This window comes from Puma concolor, chromosome C2 (assembly GCF_028749965.1).
Source record: "Puma concolor isolate L17-30 chromosome C2, mPumCon1.1.hap2, whole genome shotgun sequence".
NCBI lineage: Eukaryota > Metazoa > Chordata > Mammalia > Carnivora > Felidae > Puma > Puma concolor.
In genome coordinates this window covers 7450047-7476384 of record NC_141675.1, presented here as the reverse complement: position 1 = coordinate 7476384, position 26338 = coordinate 7450047, and the positions used below count along the sequence as shown (strand labels likewise).

At 44.3% G+C, this 26338-nt stretch overlaps 1 protein-coding gene across 4 annotated transcripts in view; it reads right to left on the bottom strand.

Moving 5' to 3' along the window:
- Positions 1–26338, bottom strand: part of MOBP (myelin associated oligodendrocyte basic protein) — a 51398-nt gene that overhangs the window by 12623 nt on the left and 12437 nt on the right. Inside the window, exons 3-5 of one of the 4 annotated variants that reach the window (XM_086720505.1) lie at positions 13294–13503; positions 12788–13033; positions 876–1032 (exon numbers count right to left, since the gene is read on the bottom strand). In XM_086720505.1, coding sequence (XP_086576631.1) covers positions 993–1032; positions 12788–13033; positions 13294–13499 — 492 coding nt within the window. In that variant the 5' untranslated portion in view covers positions 13500–13503 and the 3' untranslated portion in view covers positions 876–992. Of the gene's footprint in view, positions 1–824; positions 1033–12632; positions 13034–13293; positions 13504–26338 lie in introns of those variants that run through there. The other 3 variants (XM_025914021.2, XM_086720506.1, XR_015255969.1) reach the window with 3 other exon arrangements.

The following is a 26338-nucleotide window of genomic DNA, read 5'->3' as shown; positions in this document are numbered from 1 at the left end:
GCCGCCTGCTGGTGTCCTGAGGTGGGAGGGTGGGAGAGTAGCAACTTGGCCTCACAGAGGGGCCCTCTTAGCAGCCTGGTCTCCAGGAACCTTTGGGAGAGGGGCAAGGGTAAGTCATTGAGTGAGCCCAGATAACTTTCCCAAGGTTACAACGAATTGAAGCAATTGGTTCTGAATCTGGGACTGTCCAGATGAATTGGACAAGGCTCAAGGGTAGTGCCTGAGAGTGTATGCTCTCACCCAGGCAGGGATCAGAAGGCATTCACAAATCCCTGTGTGAGGTTGGAGACAGGGGCCTGGGGAGTGGGAAGGAGCTACTTGTTCACAATGTCACTCTCAGCTCTGACACAGCACGTTGGCTGCCTCCGACACGTGGACTTGGACAACCCCTACCCTCCCTGGGAATTTCTTTGCACACCTGGTTCATCTGCTCACCTAATACCTTACTCAAAAGAACTTGGATCTTCCCCAGAGCTGTGTCTCTGGCTGTGTGCCAGTGCGGGGAACTGATTAAGGAGGTCAAATGGGAACCCAAAGGCAGAGGGGAAGAGAGGAACCAGGCAGAGGATTAATTACAAAGAAGAAGGTCAAGGACCAAAAGTCAGATTAGGCAACAGGATGCCAGAGAGGGAGGAGAACAGAGGTTGGAGGACAATACAAGGGCTGTCACTTGACCATCCTGATCTAAAGACCTTGAAACCCTGTTCTCAGGGAGAAAAGACCGCAGCTGAGACCATAGAAGCCATGCACTGGGCTCTGGAGCCCGAGGGCCACTGCTGGGACCCGCCAACTGGAGCATGACGCACAGAGATGCCCCCTCTCACCTCCAGGCGGCCCCCGCACCGAGGGGCCTGTGGGCATCAGCTGTTGCCACATCAGCCGGTGTCTGTCCCTGCATCCTACTGGAAGCCAGATAACTTGCCCAAGGGCACGGGGGTCAAGAAGCAGTGAGTCCAGGTGCTGAGGTGGTCCATTCGCTTGAAACTGCGCCCTCACTTCTTCCGTGGGGTCGGCTTGCTCCTCCTTTTCAATCTGGTTTACAAAGAGAAACAAAATCCACAGTGTTGCTAAGTGATGAACAAACACTCTCTGTGCTCAGTTAACATAATTGTGAATTTGTAGACTACCTTTGGGGTTGTTATTCTCCTGGGAAATCTAACCTTAATATCCCTTTGCTTAATTTCCCAATTCTGGCAGCATGTGGCCAAAAGAATGTAATTTTTTCCCCTGGCTCAGGCCAGGAAGAAGATATTCTTTTGAAGTTCTTCTATGTTTGTGTACAATAATTCTTGCTTTACACTTTAATCATTGCAGATAATTTTAAAATACATAAAGCCACAAAGGAAATCAAAATACCACTCCACTCCTAAAAAAAAAAAAAAAAATCTAGTTTTACCGGCCATAGACATAAAGAAATGAATGTATACATATATACACTTAGGGTATATGAACTCACATTATGAAATTGTGACCATATTGACATGTTCCTGTTTTGACGGGGAACAGACTGTGTTTCAAATAACACCACTAAAAACATTGTAGGTGCAACTGGGCGGTTCAGTCCGTTAAGCATCCGACACTTGATTTTGGCTCAGGTCCTGATCTTGGGGTTCATGGGATCAAGCCCCACGGTGGGCTCTGTGCTAACAGCATGGGATCTGCTTGGGTTCTCTCCCTCTCTCTCCCTCCTTCTCATCCCTTCCCCTGCTTATGCTCTCTCTCTCTCTCTGTCTCTCTCTCTCAAATAAATAAATAAATAAATAAACTTACACACGTGCGCATGCATACACACATTATAAATATGTGGCTTTGGACAACAATTGCTTGCAAACTTGCTCTCCAACTGAGGGATTGCATTATATTAGCCACAATTTATTTAGACAGCAGAACTCTATGTGGCCACCTTGGAAATGAGGCCATGTCAAATAATTTCAGAACGTCACCAAAGTTCTTAATTTAAAAAAACCAAATGGGGAAGAAACCCCATCAAGATACGTGCATTAGGAATGTACAATACTTTCACACTGAAAACTAAGCTTATGAGAAACACAGCTTTTCCTATAACTTGTGGGGGGAGGGTTAAAAATCAGAAATAAACTTCGTATTCAGGTGTTAACAATAACATTTTCCAAAACCTCTAATTACATATCAAGCTAACAAGGCTGGATACCGAGAAAAATAAACGAAGAAATACTCGGCTGGAATTCGTAGAATGAATGGTAGCCTGAGAAGGCTGGAATGCATCCCTTGAAATTTGAGAAGAAAATCACTGTACATTTGCTGGATCGCCTGCATGCCCTTCAGACGGGGGACTGCCCGCTCACATTAGACTCCCGCATAAATCATGCCAGATACAAAACCCCGGGTGCTGGCAGTCATATGGAAGCCCACAGATCCCAGGCATCACCTGTGCAGGTCGCACTGCAACCAGCCACTGCGGCATCTTAGATGGTGTGAGCACCTAATTTTTTTCATTAGCACTCCACTGACAATGGCAGCCACACGGATGCCGCGGGGGATGGCCAGTTTGGGCAGCAATCGCCCCTGAACTCCATTTCAACCAGAGGAAGCAACGGAATTAAGGAGCATCTGCTAGGGGCCACGATGAAGTGACACAATGTATCTATTAAATAACAGTTCTAATAACATCAACTTACCTAATAGGATTAGATGATGAACTAAGTCCTTCACAATGATAACTCACGAGGAAGATAACATCCTCATTTTACAGATGGGAAAAATAGAGCTTTCCAAGAATAACTTTGACAGAAGAGCTCAGACTCAAACCTCGTATCAGAGTCCTTGCCCTTCCCGCTGTGCCAGAATGACAGCTAGGTTGTATTTCCAGGTCTTATTCAGTCAATAAGATCAGCCAAGCCCTGAGTCAGACTCTGGGGATATAAGAGTTTCAGGTCCAGACTCAGGAACACTCCAGCAAGAGGGATGCACACTATTGGGTCTGAAATGTAGCAGTGGAAGGTTCCAGATGAGCCAAGGGGGGAGGTGGCCATCTGATCAGCCAGAAGTGTGAAGGCTCTTAAATCAAAGGGCTATGCAAAGGCTCCCTAGCATAATGATGATTCTGCAGACACAGGAAGGGACTTCTTTGCCTACATCAAATACTCTGCACATCATCCCCACTGACCAATTCACAGTAGGAAAATAACAGGTAGTTATTACACAAGAGTCAAACCCTATATAAAATGCCCTAGTCATCTTCTTGTAGCACAGCTCTGAAGAATGAAAATTATAAAGACTGTCCACATAACTGATCATCTAATTTGGGCTCTAACTCCTTTTAGTAATCCAGAAAGCCAATTTGGCAAGGACTTAATCTTGTTAAACTATTTCTCTAAGAAGAAAATGTTCTCAGTGAAATAATAGTTTAAACCATACAAAAACTAGGCATACATATTGAAAGGGGGATAAAAAAACACCTCTCTATTCACAGACAACATGATTGTCAATGTAGAAAATACCAGAATCTACCCCAGAAAAAAGCTATAATAAGTGAGTTTAGTAAGATCACAAGATACATGATCAATATACAAAAATCAATAATATTTTATATACTGGAAATGAACAATGGGAAATTGAAATAGAAAAAATATGTTAATAGTACCTAAAACATAAAGTGCTTCATTATAAAGCAAACAAAATATGTACAAGATCTATATGCTAAAACCACAAAACAAAAAGGATCTAAATGAGTGGAGAGATATATACTATGTTCATGTATTAAATATGGTTGCAATTCTCACCAGGTTGATTTATAAACTCAATACAATCCCATTCAATTCTACCAGGATATATTACATAAATGGACACAGTGACCCTAAATTTTGTATGAAAAAGCAGAGGAACTAGAATAGTCACAACCAATTTCAAAACTAAAGCACAATGTTGGAGAATTCACATTAAACTGATTTCAATATTTACTATAATGCGACAGTAATCAAGTTGAAATTTGAAAGGAAAGATACATAGGTTAACAGAACAGAATAGGAAGTCCAGAAATAAACTCACACATTATAGTCAACCCATTTTTTACAAAATTGCAAAATTCATTTAGTGGAGAATCTTCTAAAAAAAAAATGGTCTTGGAACAATTGAATATCCATATGCAAAAAAAATTCAACTTCAATCCGTACTTCACATCATTTACAAAATATTAACTCAAAATGGACAACAATGTAAATGTAAACCTAAAGATTTAGATTTCTAGAAGAAAACATCGGAGAAAATCTTTGTGACCTTGTGTTAGGCAAAGAATTCCCACATACAATACAAGAAGTGTGATCTATAAAAGGAAAAAAATGATAAATTGGACTTCATCAAAATTAAACCTTTGGTTCTTCAAAAGACGTTGTTAAGAAAATGAGAAAGCAAGCCAAGCAAACCACAGACTGGGAAAAAATATTTGCAAAACATGTATTTGATAAATATATTAAATTTGATATATTTGCATATACAGTAAAATATATCCAGATATATTTTTTAAACTTCCAAAACACGATAACAAGAAAATAACCACCCACTTTCTAAAATGGCCAAAAGATTGAACACACACCTGATCAATACACAAATATCACCCATCTTTAGTGGATGATATATAAGTTCATTTAAAGATGCTCAACACCATTAGGCATTAAGGAAATACAATATTAAAACTACGATGAGATAGCACTGCACACCTATCGGAGTGGATAAAGTTTTTAAAGCTGACAATACCAAGTGCTGACAAGCACGCAGAGCATCCCACATTGCTAATGGGAATACAAAATAGTACAACCACTTTGGAAAACAATTTAGCAGTTAACATGTGGTCTAGCAATACCAGGTTTAGGTATTTACTCAAGAGAAAAGAAAATTTACACTCACATGAATGTTTACAGCAACTTTATTCATCAAAAATTGGAAATAACCTAAATATGCTTCAACTGGTTAATGGAAAACTATGATAGGCACATGCATATAATGGAATGCCACCCAGAAATAAATATGAAAATAGAACTGCTGATTTGTGCAACAAATAGTTCAATCTCTAATGCATTATGCTAAGTGAAAGAAGCCAGACTCAAGAGGGCACACACTGTATGATTCCATTTATATGACATTTTAGACTTATAAGACAAAACCATAGGAACAGAAAACAGATTGGTGGTTGTCAGGGGCTTGGGGATTGACTGCAAAGAGGAAGTATGAGGGAAATTTGGCGGAGAGGGTGATGAAAAGACTCAACATCTTGATTGGGATGGCAGTTACATAATGGTGTGCAGAGAACTGTTTGCTGAAAAGGTCGACTTCTGCTGCATGCAAATTATGTTTCAACAAACCTTCTATATGTAGGGTATGTGTTTGGGTGGTGTATTTCACATATATACATGACACTTTTGGGATCCATGGCTTCCTCCTTTGTCTGCATGCAGGTAACTTAACTATGACTGCGTAAAACTAACACTTAACAAGCTACGTGATATTATGGGCATAATTCTACTTATGCCCAACTACCACTGCCCTGCTATGTGTTATTTTCCAGTGAGACTCAGCTGCCTGGAAACCAACATGGTGAAGACAGATGGCTGGATTCATCCAAAGTTAGAGTTTTTCCAAAAATATGAGACGGATATTCAGAGGGTAGGGGGGTGTAGGGTATTTTTAAAGAGATTAAAATGTTGAGCCACAGCTTCTAATTTGGGGAGGGAGGAGAGGGAAGAAAGGAGTCTGAATGGACATTTTTTCAGAGAAGAGATAAGATGACCAACAGGTACATGAAAAGGTGGTTAACATCACTAATCATCGGTGAAATGCAAGTCAAAACCACATGAGATATCACCCACACCTATGAGAATGGCTATTATCAAAAAGACTGGAAATAACAAGTGCTGGTAAAGATGTGAAGAATAGGCAACCTTTGTGTACTGTTGGAGGGAATGTAAATTGGCACAGCCACTATAGAAAACAGCATGGAGGTTCCTCAAAAACTCAAAAATAAAACTACAATATGATCCAACAATTTCATTTCTGGGTATTCATCCAAAGAAAATGAAAACACTAACTCAAAGAGCTATATGTAGCTCTGTGTTCATTGCCATATTATTTATAATACCCAAGATATGGAAACAGCCTAAGTGTTCATCAATGGATGAATGGATTAATAAATTTATATATACAATGGAATATCATTCAGCAATAAAAAAGAATGACTACCATTTGCAACAACATGGATATACCTTAAGGGTATTACACTAAGGGAAATAAGTCAGACAGAGACAAATACCAAGCTCATAGATAAAGAGAACAGATTGGTGGTTGCCAGAGGTGGAGGGTGGGGAGTAGGGGGCAGGAGAAATGAGAGAACTTGGGTTCCTTTTAGTTTCATAAATTGAATAATTTACAATACAATACAATCCTATACAATATAATAAATATAAAAATCAAACTACCTAGAGAACAAAAGGAGAGTCTGGTGAATGGAGAAGGAAAAACAAGGGTCAGAGCACTAGGGGTTCCTGGTGAAGTTTAAGAACAGTTGCTGTGGGAACGTTTGGCAAAGCAAACTGGAAGAAAAGAAGACTTGATGTGGAGTTGGATGATGCTGCTGGAGACTGTGGAGATGGTAACTGGTTTCCCATCCTGGAGAATAATCTCCATAAGAACAAAAGATTCATATGCAGCTCCATGGATCAGAGCTCAGCTAACCCTCAGTATTTTCCCCAGCCTGGTCTCTGGTTCTCAAAACTCTAACCTTCTCACCCACCCCCTGGCTCTCTCATCCTTGAGTAGGACTTGCCTTCATCTTAATGCTCACTAATGGGTCTTTCTCATTCCTTTGCAAAACCAAATGGCTTTTTCTGCTCCCATCAAAGGCCAGTCCCTCCACACATACTACGAAGGAGCCTTACTCTATCAACAATCTCCATGCCCCCTCTTTTGTTTCCAGTCTCATTCTCATGTCCATACCCCTTCCCATTGGCCCTTAATGTGCTCTAAGTTATAGGGGAAAAAAATCTAGAAGTAAAATTGGCAGTCATGTGTTAGGGGGGAAATTTGGAAGTTACGATGGTGCTTAGCTTTTCAATGTGGATGCTGGGAGGGGCAGTAGCGTTACTTGCTGAGATAGTAAATAAGAGGAAGAGCAAGTCTTCGTGGGAAAGAAGTCAAGTGGAGATGGTTGGGTTTGACAACATCCAAGTTGATCTGCTGGGCAAATGGGCCCAGAGTTTAATGTCAGGACTCAAGTAAGGTTTGAAAGTCATCAGTGTGCCCATCATGAAAGAACAAAAAATTACCCAGGCAGCAAGCTCAGGATAAAACCCCAGAGGATCCCAAGGTTTCACAATTAGCAGAAGTGCAAGGATTCACAACGGAGGCAGAAGAAAAGTAAATTAGGAAATAGAAGGGTCATGGAAGGCAAGCAAGCAGAGAATTTAAAAGTTTTTTTTTAATGTTTATTTATTTTTGAGAGAGAGAGAGAGAGAGAGAGAGCAGGGGAGGGGCAGAGGGGGAGGGGGACACAGAATTGGAAGCAGGCTCCAGGCTCCGAGCTGTCGGCACAGAGCCCGATGTGGGGCTCGAACCCACAAATAGTGAGATCATGACCTGAGACAAAGTCGGATGCTTAACTGACGGAGCCACCCAGGCACCCCTAAAGAGAGCAGAGAGTTTAATGACTGAGTAGTCAACAAATTTGACAGACAGCACCATCGATATAAAGACTGGATTGAGCATTCATCTAGCAAAGCAACACAAAGACCACAGGGAAGCTGTTAAAGCGGGTGCTGCTAGTACCTGGCCTACGGCCCCTCGCCTTTACCACTGTGTGCACACTGGCTGAAATTCCAGATGCCTTTCTCTGCCTGTGGGCTCTTTCCTGCTACAGCAGCTTGCTTTGCCATCTGCTTGGCATCTGCTTGGCCAGATGCTTGGCAGGTCAGAAGTGTCAAGGAATTAACACTATCCTCAAAGCAGCATTAGTTGACCAATGACTGATGGCCTGGTGTATAAATACCCCAGCTCTTTCACCCCTTCGCTGGGAAAACTGAGTGCACATCCTACGTTAGCAACTAGGGCTCCCTAGCAGGACTAAGCCCTGGGAGCCCACAGTGAGAACTGGTTTGATAACACACTCTCTATCAGCTGCTTCCCTTTCTGTCTCACTTCCCCGTTCCTCCAGCATTCCCTCCCCCTGCCTCCCCGCAAATGAACTGCTTGCCCGAGCATTGTTGCTTCTGGAGGAACCTGCACAGGAGAGATTTCAGTGAGGTGCTCTGGGAAGAATCAGGGCATAGTCAGTTGAGGAGTAAATGCAATTTAGAGAAGTAAAGGTGATAAATTTACACTACTTTTTTTTTTTAATTTGCCTGAGAAAAGGAGAGAACAGACAGGGCCAGAGGCGAACTCAGTCATTATGAGACGACTGAGCATGTTTAAAAGCTAAAGCACTTTCTCTTGAGACCATAGAAAAAGGCTGAAGCTGTTGGGGAAGTGCAGCAAGACCCCGGAGGAAACACGAGTTGGGGGAGGAAGATCACGCAGACCACACATGAGTGGCAGAAAGGATTTAAAGACAGATGCATATCCTGATAAACATGTTGGGGCTGGTGGAGGCAAACTAGTCTGGAGAGAGGCTGGTGCTCACCATTCATGGTGGCACCAACCCTTAAGGCTACGGGCTTCTCCTAGCTGTGCTCAGCAGCTGTCTGCAACCGTGGAGCCTTACTCTATCAACAATCAGCTGGAGGCTGGAGTAGTGCACGTAGGGCATCAACTTGATCTAGGTGAGGGATTTGTGGGATGAGCGTGGCCAGAGGATGGGCAACAATGGCATTAAGGTTGTTAGAGAGACTGGTTAACCATGCGCTCTAGACTGGGGACATGGAACCAGGCAGGAGCTGTCCAAATGGAAGAGTACCCACAGCTCATGGGACCAGAGGCCTCTCTGGCTAACCCCGGCCTCTGTGACAGCCTGCTCTGCTCAGGCACCATGCTATGGGGACAGCCACGATGTGTAGAAGCCTGCTCCTGGACAGGAAGGGATCTATGCCTCAGGTAGAGCAAGACTCAAGAGTTCAGTCATCCAAACTCATAAATGCAATGATGCAATCTGAGAGGCAGGCAGACCAGAGCCCGATCTGAGAGTTACCTTTCCCTAACTCCACTGTTACCTGGGAAATGGTAGATGCATTTCTGATTCTGTTTGGCTGATGAGCCCAAAAATAGATTGCCAGGGTGTAAACATTGGGTTGTGATTAAGCATAATATATGCCTGGGTGCGATTTTTCCACAAGCACGTAAGGAATAAATTCTTTCTAAGACATGAATACAAAGTCAATGCTTTTGCTTGTGTAAACTCAGGGAGGGCTCAGAAAAGGGACCAGAAGGGTTAGTTTGGCCAGTCCTGCACAAAGAAAGAGAAAATGGTCTGCGGTTTTCCAGAAGTACAAAATGGCAGAATGTACCTCTTGGCATGAGGAAGGACAAAAAGAGGACAAAGTCATGTCGTAGAAGGGTCTGGAATAAACTTGGGTCTGCACACCTGAAAAGCAGGCAGATGCCCCTTATCTAACAGTCTGAACCTCAGCCCCAATACGTGGTTCTGTCAGTGCACACTCTCAGACCCTCAGAGTAATTGCTCTGGGTCAGCGCTCTTTGGAAGTAAGTCCTAGCTTGTCAAGTATGTAAGTATTTAGAATTGGATTATTGTTTGGCAGTCCCGATAACTCCAAACAAACTCGAAACTATAATATTATAGATAGATAGATACAGATATAGATAGCATGTAGTCATTCAGTGGGTGTGTTTGTCTTAACCTTTAGAAGCAATGCCCTGTCATGCCTCGGCCAAGACAGTGCATGGTCAATAAAATACCGAACCCTGCTTGCTTCAACTTGAGACTCAAAGCTAAAGCACCCTGTCTCCGAAAGACCAAATTCTGTGGAGAACCTGAGAGCCACTTAGAACCTTTACCCTCTAGCAATACGGTTGTCTTTCTTGGGCTTTGACTTTATCACCTGCTGAAGTGAGACAAGAGAGTGAAAAAGCAAGCTGGGGAAGGAGATGAACCAGGCAGGTGGGACCCCTGAATGTGGGCTGGGATAGAGACGCCGAGCTCAGCATGGTTCCTGGAGGGAAGAACAACATCATTGAGGGAGGGGCCGCTCCTAAATCCCATCCGGGCGGCCGGACCAGGGGCGAACGTCATTTTCTTTGATTGCTCAGAGCTTGGTGCATTGCTGTGCACATGGTCTTGATGAATAAGCTAGAAAATACACGTGGGAAGAGATCGGTCCTCCAAGCTCCTGGTGTGTGGGGCCCAATGTGGTACAAGAAATTCTGTGAAAGAATGAGTCAAAGGCGCACACGGCACTGCTCGAAGATGTGCACTTGGCCCCAGTCACTCACAGGCCACAGTGGCTTTCAGAGAACCGCAGGTCCTCCGCTCCCAAAGCAGAGCCCTGCGGGGCCAAAAGAGGCTTGGCCCAGGAAACATGTGTCAACGCTAAAGGCAAGGGTGACCTGTGAATCCTAAAATCTTGAGGAATTGAGAGTAGGCTAAATTAAGAGGGAGATGCCAGGGTTTCCTCCCATCAGATATGAGAATGTTCAGTCGGGCTGCAAGGAATTCTACCAGTCCTAAGTCTTGAATGTTCTCTGGTTCTTGAGATCTACCCAAGGGGGTTACTAAGGACCCGAAAGGCCTTTGTCAATATCTTTTTTAACCTTTAAAGGTCAGAATTCAGGAGTGGCACCATTTCAGAAGGGAAGTGTGCTTCAGAAAATCTTTTTTTGAGCCTGTCTTTAAGTGCAGCTTAGTAGCTCTGCCTAAGAGTGAATTTTTTTCCCATTAACCTTCCTCCCACCCCTTTGATTTGGGATAGCCAATGAGTGTCAACAGGGGGAATAAACTCGTGGCAAAGCAATGGCTCTAGTGCATCTCCTCAGGGAATCTGAGAAGGAAAAATGAGGATCTCAGGAAGGGCTCAAATCGCGTATCCTCAGTGTTGTGGGACCCTATGAACAGAGACTTGTGGGTCCTCCATCCCAGGGGAGCGACAATTGCTGAGGAGGCAAGGACAGCCTGATACCCACTGAGAACAGTTAACTGAGGGAAGCAAATCACACCAGCCTCTTGAGTTCCGCTGGGCAGAGACAGATGAACTTGGCGTTCACGGTCTTCCTCTCCTATCCGTGTCCTGCTTGAACTCCCAGCCACCCAAGCAGCCATCACACAACTCACTACACATGGTGTGGCTTGAAGCCACCCCCGCAGATGACAGGCCTCGTACCCAATTGGTTTTCTCTACTTCTCACACTTCCTAACCACCTCCATATACAACTTACCTGGCCAGGCCCCCTGGACTCAGGCCCCTTGGGGGGCCCTCATTAAGGACTCGGTAACCCGGCACACAGCTTCCTATTCCAGAGTTAGACACTGGCGGGCTCTTACCTCCTTCACAAACTAACCTCACCCCATCTTGCACCTTCCTAATGCTCTCACTTTTAGTGCCACGCGTGTGGCCCCTTCCACATGTCTTTACTGCACATCACAGACAACGTGGGTCACTTATTTATGGATGACGTAGGTCAGCGCTTCTCAAAGGGTGGTCCGCATACCAGCGGAGTCGCTATGCTGGGGTGGAGGTGTTGCTTGTTGGAAAGGCAGATCTCCAGATCTCATGGGTCACCCAAGGAACTGGATTCTCTGGGGGGGGGGGGGGGGGCGTCTTTAATCCGCTCCTCCGTGGATTCTTCTGCATAGTACATCGGTAAACAGCAAGTGACATGCACCCCGAGTAACAGGCTATGCAGAGTAAGGATGAGAATCTCAAACACAATTAACGCCCGCCATTAACCTACAAAGCAGCTTCATTTCCACATATTAAAAGAACTAAACAATTGGCCTGCCATGCGTGTGGGCAGGGACTATATGGGAAATCTCTGTACCCTCCACTCCATTTTGCTGTGACCCTAAAACTGCTCTAAAAATGAAGTCTATTAAAAAACAAAAAGCTGACCCTCCTAAGATGAGACAGACAAACACATCTCTGCCTTACCTTCTCTCTGCATAGGTTCCTTTTTATTCTCTACTTACGCTAGCCTAACCTCCTCTGTGAAGCCCAGATGGGTCGAACCCTGTTCCAGGCTCCCATAGCCCCAGCGTACTTACTGATTATGACAACGTTAAGGTACATACACCCTACACTGTGACCAACTACTCCCTTGTTTCATCCTGGTGAGTCACAACCTGACTTGTTCACTGCCGTATCCCCATCCCCCCACCATGACATATGGAACTCTGTGGAATGCTATCAAGTTTGTTGGATGAGTGCGAGAGTGAATGGATGATGTTGCCGCTGAGATTAACAGCAGCTGAAGTGTGTCAGGGGGACGGGTGGATGAACTGGCTGAACCTCTCCTTTTCTACATGTGTGCAGCTATCCCTAGAGTCACCCTTCTTGTCTCTGAGGCACAGCAATGGAGGGCCTCATTTGCGTGCTCTGTTTCTGAGGTGGCTACTCTGAGTTTATACAGTAATCGGTTGCAGTCCTCTCGGACCAAAGAAGCAACAGCTACTGTCCCCTGAAGTACTACACTCACAGCTCGATGAGGAAAACAGAAGCCACACTAGGTATTTCAAACATGGGGATTTAATGCAGGGAATTGACACGGGTTGGGTAAGGCCAAGAGAGGGCCACTGAGGTAGCCCAGACGTTAGTAAGCACAGGACGCAGCTACTAACCTTAGGGCTGGGGCAACAAAAGGGAAGAGATGGTGTTACCAGAACCTAGAAGCTTTGATGGGGGACCCCCCACGGCTGGTGCCCGGCCCTCTGTGGGGGCTGCTGCGCGGCGGCTGCTTGGACTTCTGAGGGGGGCGCTGCTTGGCTGGTGGTGGTCGGACCTCTGGGCGGGGGCGCGGTTGACGCTCGGACCTCGGAGGGGACCGTGGCTTGGCCGGTGCTCTGACCACCGCGGGGGGTGCCGCTGGCTGTTGCTTGGGCCTCTGAGGGGACGTTGCCCGGCGGCTGGTGCTGAGGGGGCCAAAAGAAGCTGGAGGCTGGAGCCGTGGCTCTCCTCTGCTCCTTAAGGGATGCTGACAGGAGCTGGAAACAGGGAGGCAGGCCCTGCCCCCCCCCCCACCTTCCAATCGCCCTCCGGTACCTTCGGAACCTAACAGGGAGCGGACCGCAGGGCACTGGGGGAAGAGCGGCCCAGACTCGCGGAGCAGAGCAGGACGGGGCGTGGAGCCAGCGCCCAGCCGGAAGCCCAGTGGGCAGTGCAGCCCACTTACCTGGTCTTCTGGCAGGCACAGCAGATCCAGTCCTCTTCTTTCTTCTGGTAGAAGCAGCCACTTCTACAGATGCTGTACTTCCGATCCACGATCTCCCGTTTGGAGTTGAGGAAGGTGAATGGCGGGCAGCAATGTATGCTGAAGTGCTCCGAAAACTTCTGGTTCTTGGAGAGTCTGGGGCCCTCCTTAACCGTTTTCTGACTCATCTCACTAGAAGTCATTGATGCGAGGAGAGATGGGGAGACACAAAACAGCACATCAGTGGGGAGCTTTCTACTCCAGGAGCCTAGCGCCGGCCATTCCCGCGGTCCAAAATTCACATTCAGCCTCGTCCTACACCCTGAATCTGGAAGCTCAGTTTCTGGCCCGGCTCTACAGAAAGGGATTCAGGGCTTATTAATTTTTTATTGGCCTACTTTTCAATCATGTTTTCCGAAAACGGACACTTTTTAACTTACGTGTCAATGACCCGTTTAGGATAGGAAAAATATTACAAAACCAAACACACTTGTGGAAAAATAATATTCTAGGTTTCAGAAAGACCTTTTCTTTAAAATAATGATAATAATAATAATAATAGGGTGGTACTAAAACCGTGGTCTCTGTTCATACAAAAAAATACTACACGGTCATGAAAAAGAACAGTCGCCATGTTTCCATCTCATGAACACAATGTTGAACCAACAAAAGGCTGAACACAACGAATATAAGCTGTATGATTCGATTTACATGAGGCTCAAAAACAGAGAAAGCTTAGTCTACAGTGCTAGAAATCCGAACATAGCTATGTTTGGAGAAGGTGAGGTCTGGCTAGGAAGGGGCATCAAAGTGCCAGCCGGGGGCAGATGTTCTGGGTCTTGATCTAAGAGGTGATTGCTTGGGTGCGCGTGTATGTACAAATTCAGTGAGCTACACACTTAATTTTTGTGCATCTCACTATTTACTTGGGTTAAAAAGAAAGAGGAGAAGGAGGAAGATGGGGAGGAGGAGGAAATCAAAGAGAAGTTTGAGTCTTGGAAAAAACTTCCCAAACAGGGGTAAAAAATTGAATCACTACAACACCCTTTTGGACAAATACAGTAAGTGTCCCACCTAACACCACAACACTGTAGCACGCAGGGCATGTAAATGACTATTAATCAATTAAGAGTCAACAAATACACACGGTGACATGCATATATTAGACACTGAGAAAGTCCTTGCTCTCAACAAACCCAAGGTCAAGGTAGACACACAGCTGTGCCGTCCGTAATTACAAACTGTGATGGTGATCAATAGACGTATGTACAAAGGCAAGGGAAGCACACAGAGAAGGGATGAATTGTTTGAAGCCAGAACAGATGAGCTGGGTTTTAAGGATGAATACGTTAAAAACAACTGCGTTACTCTGAGGGGATATGTTCATTGTTTCAGGACATTCATGTGGAAGGGGGGTGGGTATCCCAAACACGGCAGCTACAGCCGCCATCTTGAGAGTCCCTCACCTCTGGAAGAAGCCCAGCCTTGGGAATGGATGTGAGGAGCAGGAACTGAGCAAGAAGCCAGGCCAGGGAAGGCTCCCAGGAGGGGTAGTGGGCCTACCTTCACACTTCAGGGAGCGGGGCAAGGGAAGAAGGAACAGCAGAGGCAGCCAGAGAGGTGGGTGGAGTAGCAGCCTCTTGGAAGAGAAATTTCCAAATTTGCAGAGGAGATGGGCAACAGTTCTCAAAGAAACCCTTGGTGCAAACAGGCATTTTGAGAACAATGAGAAACTGCAGTTGATTTCGGGGGTCTGACTCATGGTAAAATCCTTAAAGACGTGCCAAATCCTTACCCAAACCCTACACGATGTGGCAAAAAGTTCAGCCCAGGGTTGAAAATAAAGAAACACTGCAAGGCTAACCTGTAGGAGTCATTTCTTTTCACTCCTGGCACATGGAGACAATGTTATCCGGCTTTTCACAGTCAACCCAGACACCCCCCCCCCCCCCAATTCCTCCAGCTTTCTGGAATCCTCTTTTCCCAAAAGGGTCAGGTATTCAACACAAACAGCAGAAAACCTAGCACTCGCCCCCAATTTTTAAGAATGACTGGCATGGGGTAAAAGGGGGACTTAAAATCTCTTGTGACTCTGAGTCCCCGCTCTGACTGAACTCTCAATTCCTACCCACCTGATGTGATGCCTTGGCCGACCCCATGCCTGTCCAGACCCGCACCCAGCCATTTCTTCCCCCAGCACTTCAAGGGAAATTTCTTAAATTCTCATTCCATGACATTTCTCACCCTCTGCCTTCCCCAACCATGTCCAGCAGGGGGCAGCCTCACCTCCTGCTACCCTCCGTGTGTGATTCCCTAAAGGAAAAGAGGTTCTCTTCCGTGGAACCTTGACATTCTTCCAGGGCAACCAGCTGAAAATCCACCCCCCCCCCCCCCGCCTTACCTTAGTATAATATTTATAGTCTATAAATAGTATAGTACTATTTACTATATATATATATACTATATATATATATATAGTATATATATATACTGTATATATATATACTGTATATATATATACTGTATATATATATACTGTATATAGTAGTACAGTATACTACTATAGTATAGTCCTCTGGCTACTATTTCTCCTCGTAGTGGAAATGCAGCGTTTAGCTGGGGTACGTGATTAATTGCGTATGCGCACTGCGTCTCCAACTCTGCCCGCACCATGTTCCAGTTCAGGAATGTTGAACCCCACACGCTAAGCAACAGCAATACACACGCGAGTCATTCTTTCCCAACACTCCAGGCTTACTAGTATATTAGTGATAACCACAAATAACAGCACAGGAAAGAACTCACATTTACGGAGCACCCATTGTATGGTGGTTGCTTTCTATACTTTACCTCCTTTTATAACATGGGCATTATCACCAACAAACTAAAGACGGGAGAAGCTAAAAATCATGACCAACTTCATAAAGCCAGAAAGAAATAGACAGGGGATATGAATCCATGTCTGTGTGACCCCAACATCCCTGTCCTTTGACGAGGTCCAACACTATCTGTGCCTTGCTGTGCTCAACCCTCCTCTCCCCCAAAAGACTGGACCTTGGGGGGCTGGAAATGGGCCAGAGAATGGGATAAGGCTGCATAGATGCAAGGGTCTGTGTCTTGGGGTGAGAAAGACTGTAAGTTGGGAAAACAGCTCATCGAAGAAGGAAGGATGGAGACTGGGCTTGGGGACATCACACAATATGGCGGCCTAGACCTCCCTGCCAGAGCAAGAAACACATGATGGAGCACTGGGATGGAAACCCCTAGTGTCCCGAAGACAGTGTGTCCCACGGGTGCTTCCTCTGCCCTTCCCCAATTGGCCCCTTAATGGGTTTTAAAATCTATATTTACTGTTGAAAATTAGAAAACTTGTATAGATAAAAATAACGAAAATCCCATAGTTAACCACTTACAAAATATTTGGACATTTTTTGATTTGGTAATATTTAGACATAAATATATAGTTAATAAAAAGCAGGACCATACCTTACATACTCTTCAGATTTATATACCTGGAAAATCATCCATTTTAAGTTTTACAGATATACACATTATTTATAGTATTCTTATGCTTTTTAAATCTGTGATAAATTTTATAGTTACAGCCCCCTTTATAGTTCATATCATTTATTTGCATCTTGTCTCATTTTTCTTAATTCATCTTGCCAGTAGTTTTCCTACTATGTTATTCTTTTCAAAAACAAGCTCTTGGTTTTCTTGTTTGTCTTTGCTCTTTTTAATTTTTTTCTAGTTCATTAATTTCTGTAGGGATATATTATTTTCTTCCATTTTTTTCTAGGTTTATGTCCTTGGGTCTTTTTTTTTCTATATTCTTTTTTTTTTAAATGTTTATTTATTTTTAAGTAATCCCTACACCCATCATGGGGCTCAAACTCATGACCCTGAGATCAAGAGTCACATTCTCTTCTGACTGAGCCCACCAGGCACCCCTCTCTATTCTTGAGTCAAACATTTCTCACATAGGCTTTTAAACAGCTACAACTTTCCCAGTAAGTACAACTTTAGCTGGATACCACGAGTATTACCTTAAGCCATTTTCACTTCATTTTAAATATGACTGAGTTCTTTGATTCATCCATTGTTTTTAAAAATCTGTTGCAAAATTTCCAAGTGTGCATTGACTTCTAATTTTAATGCATTCTAGTCAGGGAAAGTGGTCTGTATGATAATGACTCTTTGATAATTTTTGAGATTTGCTTTATGACCTCGTTCATAGTCAGTATTTTCAAATGTCCCACATGTGCTTGAAAGGATTGTCTTTTCCAGAACAATTTGGAAATTATCTATGCTTGGGCACAGCAGCCATATTGGACCATGGCTCAGCCCGACAAGGAAGCCATGTTGAGGAACACAAAGCCTGAAGGAGCCTGAGTCTGAGGACCGTGGGGCTGCTGTTCTAGGCCTGACTCTCAAACACTGAACATCTTTTACATGAGAGACAAAGTTGCATCTCCTTTAAACCACTATTATTTCAGTTGCAAGCGTGTACAATTCAAATTAAAATGCTCAGTTTCCTCATCTAAAAGAGGGTGTCTTCGTCCATGTAGGCTACCATAACAAGATACTATAAACTGGGTGGTGTACAAATAACGAAAAATTATTTCTCAGAGTTCTGGAGGTTGGGGAGTCCAAGATCAAGTTGCCAGCAGATTCCGTGTCTAGCGAGAAGCCCCCTCCTGGTTCAGAAGTGGCATTTTTCTTGCTGCGTCCTCATGTAGTGGAATGAGCAAGGGGGCTCTCTGGGGTCTCTTGTATGAGGACTCTAACTCCATTCATTAGGGCTCCAACTCTCATGAAGTTCTTCCCAAAGGTCTACTCCTAACACAATCACATTGGAGATTAGATTTCAACATATGAATGTGGGGGGACACAAACATTCAGTCCGTAACGGAAGGGAAGAACAAATAATAATAATGCTTAAGAGATGCCTGGCCGGCTCAGTCAGTAGAGCCTGTGACTCTTGATCTCAGGGTGGTGAGGTTAAGCCCCACGTTGGGCATGGAGCCTACGTAAAAAGTTTTTTTAAAATAATGCTTAAATCAGCAGCCCTTTGAAGATAATAAATAGGAAGAGAACCTAGCACTGTACCTAATGCAAATAATTTGCTTAATAAGTTCCATTTCCCTCTCCCGAGAATTCCTTCGAATGGTCTAATTCTACGACTTTGTCAGACACATTCTCTAAGAATCTCAATGTGTATCTCTGATGACATTTAGTCCAAACATGAATTACATCTTTACTGACATTCGTGGCTAATGGCAAATCTTTATAAACACTACACGATGTTTTCACAAAAGATATCAGCTACTTGTGGGGCGCCTGGGTGGCTCAGTCCGTTAAGCATTCGACGTTGCAGCTCAGGTCATGATCTCACAGTCCATGAGTTTGAGCCCCGCATCAGGCTATGTGCTGACAGCTCAGAGTCTGGGTCCTGCTTCGGATCGTATGTCTCCCTCTCTCTCAGCCCCTCCCCCACTTGCACTCTGTCTCTCTGCCCCCCCCCAAAAAACATTAAAAAAATAAATTTAAAAAAACATTTAAAAAAAGATATCATCTAATTGCACAGCAAAGATAATATGAACTATCTGGCAGGATGAAGAATTTTAATTCAAAACTGTAAAATATTGTCTCAAGGCTTTCCAGATGTTTCCACATACTCTAAAACTAAAGAGGAGGGAGTGCCTGGGTGGATCAGTTGGTTGAGCAACCGTCTTTGGCGCAGGTCATGATCTCCCAGTTCATGGCTTTGCACTGGCAGTGCAAAGCCTGCTTGGGATTCTCTGTGTCCCTCTCTCTTTGCCCCTCCCCTGCTTATGCTTCTCTCTATATATCTCTCAAAAATGAATAAACATTAATTTTTTTTTAAAGAATAAAAGAGGAGGGAAAGTAAGACAGGTATTTGAAGAAGAAGAAAAAGGAAAGGAAGGAGAGGAACCAAAGAGAGGGGAACAAGAACCCCGCCCCCCGCCCCTGCCACTATTTATTGACTACCTGCTATGTCCCAGATGCTTTATAGCCATCATTTCTAATTTCCAAAGTAACCCTTCTAGCTAGTCCCTACTTAACCCATTTTAGAGATGAAGAAATCAAGGCCTGAAGAAGTAAGCTCTCCAAGATCATATAATACTACTAATAATAAAATAGCAAACTCATTTCTGTCCATTTGACTAGTTGACTGCCAATATCCACTCTTCCCTTCAGTAAGAAACCTGGATTTTGTTTGGCACCCTAATAATGTCGAGTTAAGTACATACAACTGTGTGATCACACTGTAGCCAATGAGATATAGACAAAAGTCCATGAAGAACGTGACCTTTCTTTAATAATAAGCTTTATTCAAGAAGGGACTGCCCCCTGGTGAATGCATTCAGCCCAACTCAGCTGTTCCCCCGTTCCCAAGTGGTAAGATTATTTCAAGCCCTTGGACCTTGGTCCATAGGGCTCCTTCCCGCTGCTTCCTACCCACCCAACAATTACACAGCAAAACACCTCCATCATCTTTGCTCAAAAGCAAGTCACTCCGAAACTTTGCAGAGCCTTCCCTTCCCCCAAAAAGAAATGATAGCTTCTCCCTCTTTCCAGCGCCAACTTTGTGTGCTATACATAATTTTAAGAAAGCATCTGGAAATTTTATGTTACGCCTGCTTCACCACCTCTTTAAATTTTCTGTCCTTGGAGGCTTGTTCAATGCCTGATTCAGAACAGGTGTTCAGTTGATACTTGATTAAAATGAGAGAATGAATAAGGACATTTCTCACAAGTGCTGCCTGTCCCCCAATGCTCTTTAGCAGTCCCCTCGTCCCCGCAGGGACCTCTGCTCTGGCTCAGGCAACAGAATCTGTTCGATGAGAAGGGCAACACAGGAAGGGACCCTTCCACCTGACCTTGAAAGTTATAAAACTGGGCTCTTTAGAAAGAGCATTTCCAAAGACTCTGTGAACCTGCTACATCTTTTCTTAATTCATGCAAATTAATTAGCAAGCTTTAGCCAACACACACATTTAATTACACATCTTAGAGATGGCACTAGCATCTCTGTATTTAAACATGTGTTTAAACATGGCTTCACTTTTCCCTAAGGGGACTGCAGGTGGCTACTAGGACCTTAAACGTAAGTAACATGGATTTTCTTGGATGGAGCTAGAGTGCATTATGCTAAGCAAAATAAGTCAATCAGAGAAAGACAAATACTCATATGTGGAATTTAAGAAACAAAACAGATGAACACATAGGAAGGTGGGGCGGGGGGAGAGAAGAGAGGGAAACAAACCACAAGAGACTCTTAATGATAGAGAACAAACAGGGTTGCTGGAGGGAGACGGGTGGGTGATGGGCTAGATGGGTGATGGGTACAAAAGGAGGGCACTTGTGATGAGCACTGAGTGTTGTATGCAAGTGATGAATCACTGAATTCTACTCCTGAAACCAATATTGCTCTGTATGTTAACTAAAATTTAAATTTAAAACATAGATCCAAAAACTAAAATGGATTTCAGGGGCGCCTGGGTGGCTCAGTCGGTTAAGCATCTGACTTCAGCTCAGGTCATGATCTCGCAGTTTGTGAGTTCGAGCCCCGCATCGGGGTCTGTGCTGATGGCTCGGAACCTGGAGCCCGCCTCACATTCTTTGTCTCCCTCTCTCTCTGTCCCTCCCCTGTTCGCGCTCTGTCTCTCTCTCTCTCTCAAAAATAAACAAACATTAAAAAAAAATTTTAATACTTAAAAAATTAATAAATAAATAAAATGGATTTTCTTCCTCCCATCCATCTGCCCTTCCTACCATGTTTCTTAAAAGAGAATTGTAGGTATTTAATAGAAGTGGAATGTCGCCCTTGTCCCGGGCCGTCCCTCTGGCAAGGAAAGACAATGCAAGTAGTGAGCTGACGTGGCAGCACAGGAAGTCAAATGTGGAAATGGGTGCAGGCTCTGTGAAGAGTGGACACAGGTCAGCACTTGGGAAACACACTAGTCCTTCAGTTCTTAGCAGTCAGATCCTCAGAGCCATGAGCAAAGATCTGCACTTATCTTGTTTAAGGAACTCAACGTGCGAAGCACAGGAAGCAAGCCTTCACCCCGATCATCTAGGGCAGGAAGCCCATGTGAGAACAATACTCTGGCTTCAGATATCAAGACTCCAAAAGGGAGACAATGATCCGTCCCGAGGACTTAATGTGTCATATGGATTAAGGAATGGGATGTTTAATATGCGCTTAGGGAAAATTTTTCATTAAAAAACGAAGCAAGAAATTCTTAATTTATTTAAAATCAGCTCTCTTGTATCCCCCAGAAAGGACTTTTTTCATCTCACTATAATGGCATAATTGGTGTAGCTGTATTGGCTGGGAAAGAAGAGAGAAAACTAACTTCTGAATTCATTCCACCGTGATCACTTCTGGCATAAATTATCTCTTCCTAATAAGTGGTCAGTTAAAGTTCAGCTCCTGGGCAGAACTATTCCCCACCTCCCTCTGATCCTTCTCATGGTGGATAAGGGTACAAGGAGGCTGACAGTCCTCATGGCGACAAGGGAAGGGGTGGCTGGTCTGGGTAGTGTCCTCGTCTGCTGGTCATGGGGTGCCATAGCATTAATGACACAAGTTACTGCTGATGCCACCAAGCCACTGCTCATCAGCATCCCTGCTCAGTAACCCCCTATTCTGGTTGAGCTGAACAGGTGGACCTCTCAGCTTCTCCATGTCTACTCAAGGTAACTCCTGGTTCCCACGCATGAGCTACAGGTGGGGAACCGAGAACCCTATCTTGGGGCCATTGGCCTAGACAGCTCCCCAGCCAAACTTGTGCACTCACTCATGGGCCACATTGGACGTGGCTGACGGCAGGCTTCTCCCAGGGACTTGAAGCCTCTCCTCACTGTTCCTGTGTGTCAGTAGGCCCTCCCCATCCCCACCCCTACACACCCCACATGCATACACACAATTTCACACCTATCTGGACCTTTCTACGACACCCTACCACGTCCCCTGCTATGATTCTCAGGCTTCATCTGGAGAAAAGAGAGAACATGAATCCTTAACTTTCCCTCTCTCCCCCAACCTTGAATGAGCTTCACAGGGTGAAGAGTTCCTGCAGAAATTTGCAAAGTGGAGAAGGCTTGAGCAAATAAGGACATATTCTTCCTAGACCTTTTCTTTCCTTTACTCAACTCCTCCTGATACATGGTTATAGATTCTCATTAAATCCACCCCCCTGCCACCCTCTCTGCCTTCAAGCGATTAGGAAATCGGTAAGGAAGAGATGGAAAGTACCAGCAATTGTAATTCTCATAGACTAGTTTCGAGAACAAGATGGAATGTCTGGTATTTTTTTCTTAATTTTGTTTAACTTTTATTCATTTTTGAGAGAGCATGAATGAGGGAGGAGCAGAGACAGAGAGACAGAGAGACAGAGAGAATCTGAAGCAGGCTCCAGGCTCTGAGCTGTCAGCACAGAGCCCGACGTGAGGCCCGAATCCACAAACCATGAGATCATGACCTGAGCCGAAGTCAGACGCTGAAACGACTGAGCCACCCAGGCGCCCCTGAAATGTCTGCTATTTAAAATACTAGGAGCACCTGGGTGACTCAGTCCATTAAACGTCTGACTTCGGCTCAGGTCATGATCTCACGGTTCATGGGTTTGAGCTCCACATCACATTCTGCACTGACTACTTGGATATCTCTCTTCCCCTCTCTCTCTCTCTGTCCTTCCCTGGCTCACACACTCTCTCTCTCTCTCTTTCTCTCTCTCAAAAATAAGTAAAAATAAAAACGTTAAAAAATAAAAATAAAAATAAAATAAAATACTAAATTTAGGGGCACCTGGCTGGCTCAGTCAGTGGAGTATCGTGACTCTTCAGGGTTGTGAGTTTGAGCCCCACATCGGGTGTAGAGATTAGTTAAAAATAAAATCTTAAAAACAAATAAAATAAAATAAAATAAAAGACTAAATTATCTTGGAGCATGGAGAATTAACTTCAAGTGCTTAAAATATTTATAAATCTTGAATGAATTTCTGTTAAGCTTACCTCCACTTTACAATTTAACATTTACTCTGAAAAGCAAAGCCCTTGAGAGCAATAAACTCTTTTAACCTTTCATTCCTTGAGAGGAGACAGACGTAAAATACATTTTCAGTAATACTGTGAGAATATGGAGGGAAAAAATTGTAAATGGGTTTTTACTTACTGGGAGGGACATTCTCTGGGGACAATGGTAGGAAAACCCCCAGCTTCGTTCCTGCATATTCCCCCAGAAACAGGGGACGGTCTTTCAAGAAGTTGTCAGAACAGAAAAAGGACAGCATTCATTATTCTACACGTTTCTTAAAATCAGGCTGGCTTTTTTTTTTTTTTTTTTTAATCAGGCTAGCTTATTAGAAAGAGAAGGGAGGCAAGGGGATTTCCTAGCGTTTTTGTGCAAATACAGTAGAATCAGCCACACTTTGATTTTTGTTGAATTATTAATATTTTATAATTGATTAATCACGGAATTATCCATTGGCCATTTGAAGATTGACTGAATATTAGGCAGCCCTTTCACAAGGTGAAAGAGATTGTGCTGACATAGAAAACATGTCCAAAATATCCAGTGAGGGCCACAGGAAGCTAGATTATTTATTGCATGGCATTGACTCGGGGCACCCAGCCAGCCCAACTAAAACCAGCTGATGATCTATATGATAGTCTCTCAAGTACCCCCGGACACCTCCAAAGCTAGCAGCCTCAGTAGGGGCTGGGACAAGAGCTAGGGGTCCCTCAGCAAGGTGGCTGCACACTCAGACCCTGCCTTTATTTGTTTTTTAAGATTTTATTTTTTAGTAAACTCTACAGCCAACGTGGGGCTTGAACTCACAACCCCATGATCAAGAGTCACATGCTTTTCCAAATGAGCCAGCCAACCACCCCGTAGACCCTGTCTTGAAGAGATGAGATACTGGTCCTCTGGAGACCTCAAGCAATCTTGGGCAAATCTTCAAGCTGGCGAGCTCCCTCTGACGTGTAGGAGGGAGGGGCTTTTAGAACAGTTTGTGACCACAGTGGACTCCAATGACAGAGGGGGCCAGGTGACATCAGGCTGCCACATGTAAAAATTATACACAGCAAAAGACCCGAAGTAAATGTGGCCAAACACAACACCACCCCTCAGCCATCCATTCGAACATTTACTGAATGCTGAAGTGCTGAGGCGAACAAGACAGAGAAGGTCTGGGTGCCCATAGAGTGCAGGGGACAGGGATGGAGACTGGCCAGCCCATCTCATGAACAAGATAACACATGTATGACTGCAGCGTAATGAGGGCTCTGAAGGAAAGGAGTGGGATACTAAAAGACAATACAGCAGCGAGGCCACTTTAGACTCAGGGGCTAAGGCGGGGCTCCTGAAGAAGAGATCATCTGTCTGAGATCTGAAGGATAAGTGGGAGCCAGAGGAGGACAGAGCTCCAGACAGAGGTCCCGAGACTTGATGTGCTGGAGAAAACAGAGAAAGGAGATGGCTGGAGCGTTGCGAGGCTTCAGGGGGAGGCGCGGGGAGGCCATGAAGGGCCTTGAAGGTGAGATAAAGAATAGGAAGAATGGAAGGCATTGAAAGATCTTGACTAGAAGAGGTAAGTCCTCCTGTTTATGTTCCGTGAAGATCCCTCGGGCTTCCTGCAATGTAGACTGGAGGCAAGGGGGAGTGGAAGCAAGGAGACCAATGACAGAGGACAGGGACTTCAGCCGGGGCAAGGGAGCAGAGGTGGATCTTGGAGGCAAAACCAATAGGACTTGAGGATGGGTCGGATGTGGGGTTCGTTGGCAGTCATCCTTGCCATGCCTATGACTTGAGCGAATGCCCAGTGGAACCATTTACTGAGGTGAGGAAAGCCGTGGGGGAGTGGGGTAAAGGTACCGTTGTGAACACTTATTTTTTCAACATATCAACTGAGCGCCTACTGTGCCCGAAACATGTTAAATCGGAGATGCCTATGAGGATCTAGGGGTGATGATGACACACAACAGACTAGAAGGATTGGCAGATGCCTCGAAATCGTTAAGGATCGGAGCCTAACTAGTTTCCTACACGTGAACAGTCTGGTTGTTTCCCATCTGTTATTATTGCAAATGGTGCTGTAGTGAAGAAGGCGATACACCCTTCATTTCCCACGTGTGCAAATACCTGAGGGGTGAACCGCTAACAGTGGGATCACTGACTCAGGGAAGACTACGCATTTGTAATTCTAAAGACTTTGATGGATTTTTTTCTAACTTGCTCCCCATGGGATTTGTACGAATTACTATTCTATAAACAATGCACGATGGAGCCCACTTTCCCATCACCTCAGCAATAAAAGTAGGTTATTACACCCTCAGATTTTTGCCGATCTGATAGGTAACATGTTTCATAGCGCAAACCGAAGATGCAAATCTCAAAATGTTTTAGATTTGGAAAGGCTATACGTCTGATTTACCATATTGACAGAATAAGGGGGGAAATAAACACTAAGTAACAAACACTAAGAAAGCATTCACTAAAATTCAATATCCAGTCATAACAAAAAAACTCTTAACAAAGAAGGAAGGGAAGGGGATGTTCTTAATGTTATTAAAAGCTAGCTACCAAAATATCTATAAATAACGGCTTACTGTGGGTGAAATCTTAGAAACATCTTCATCTGAATCAGATACCCCAGGAAGGAGGCTCTCACTACCACTATCCACACCGTGCTTGAAATCCTAACCAGTCAAACAAAACACCGTGAAACTCTACAAACTGTCAGAACTGAAAAGAAAGTTCAACAAGATTTCTGGACACAAGATCAATATTCCAAAATCAGAACCATTTCTAAAGATGAAGAAGATTGAATCAGAAATGTAAAATGAAAGAATCCATTCAAGCCGGACACAACACCACAGGACACGTACAAGTAGAAAGATATCTGATCAAAGAAATGCAAGAACTTTATGAAAAAACTTGCAAATCTTTTTTTGAGGGCTGCAGAAGAAACAGTATAAGCAGGCTGAATATGGG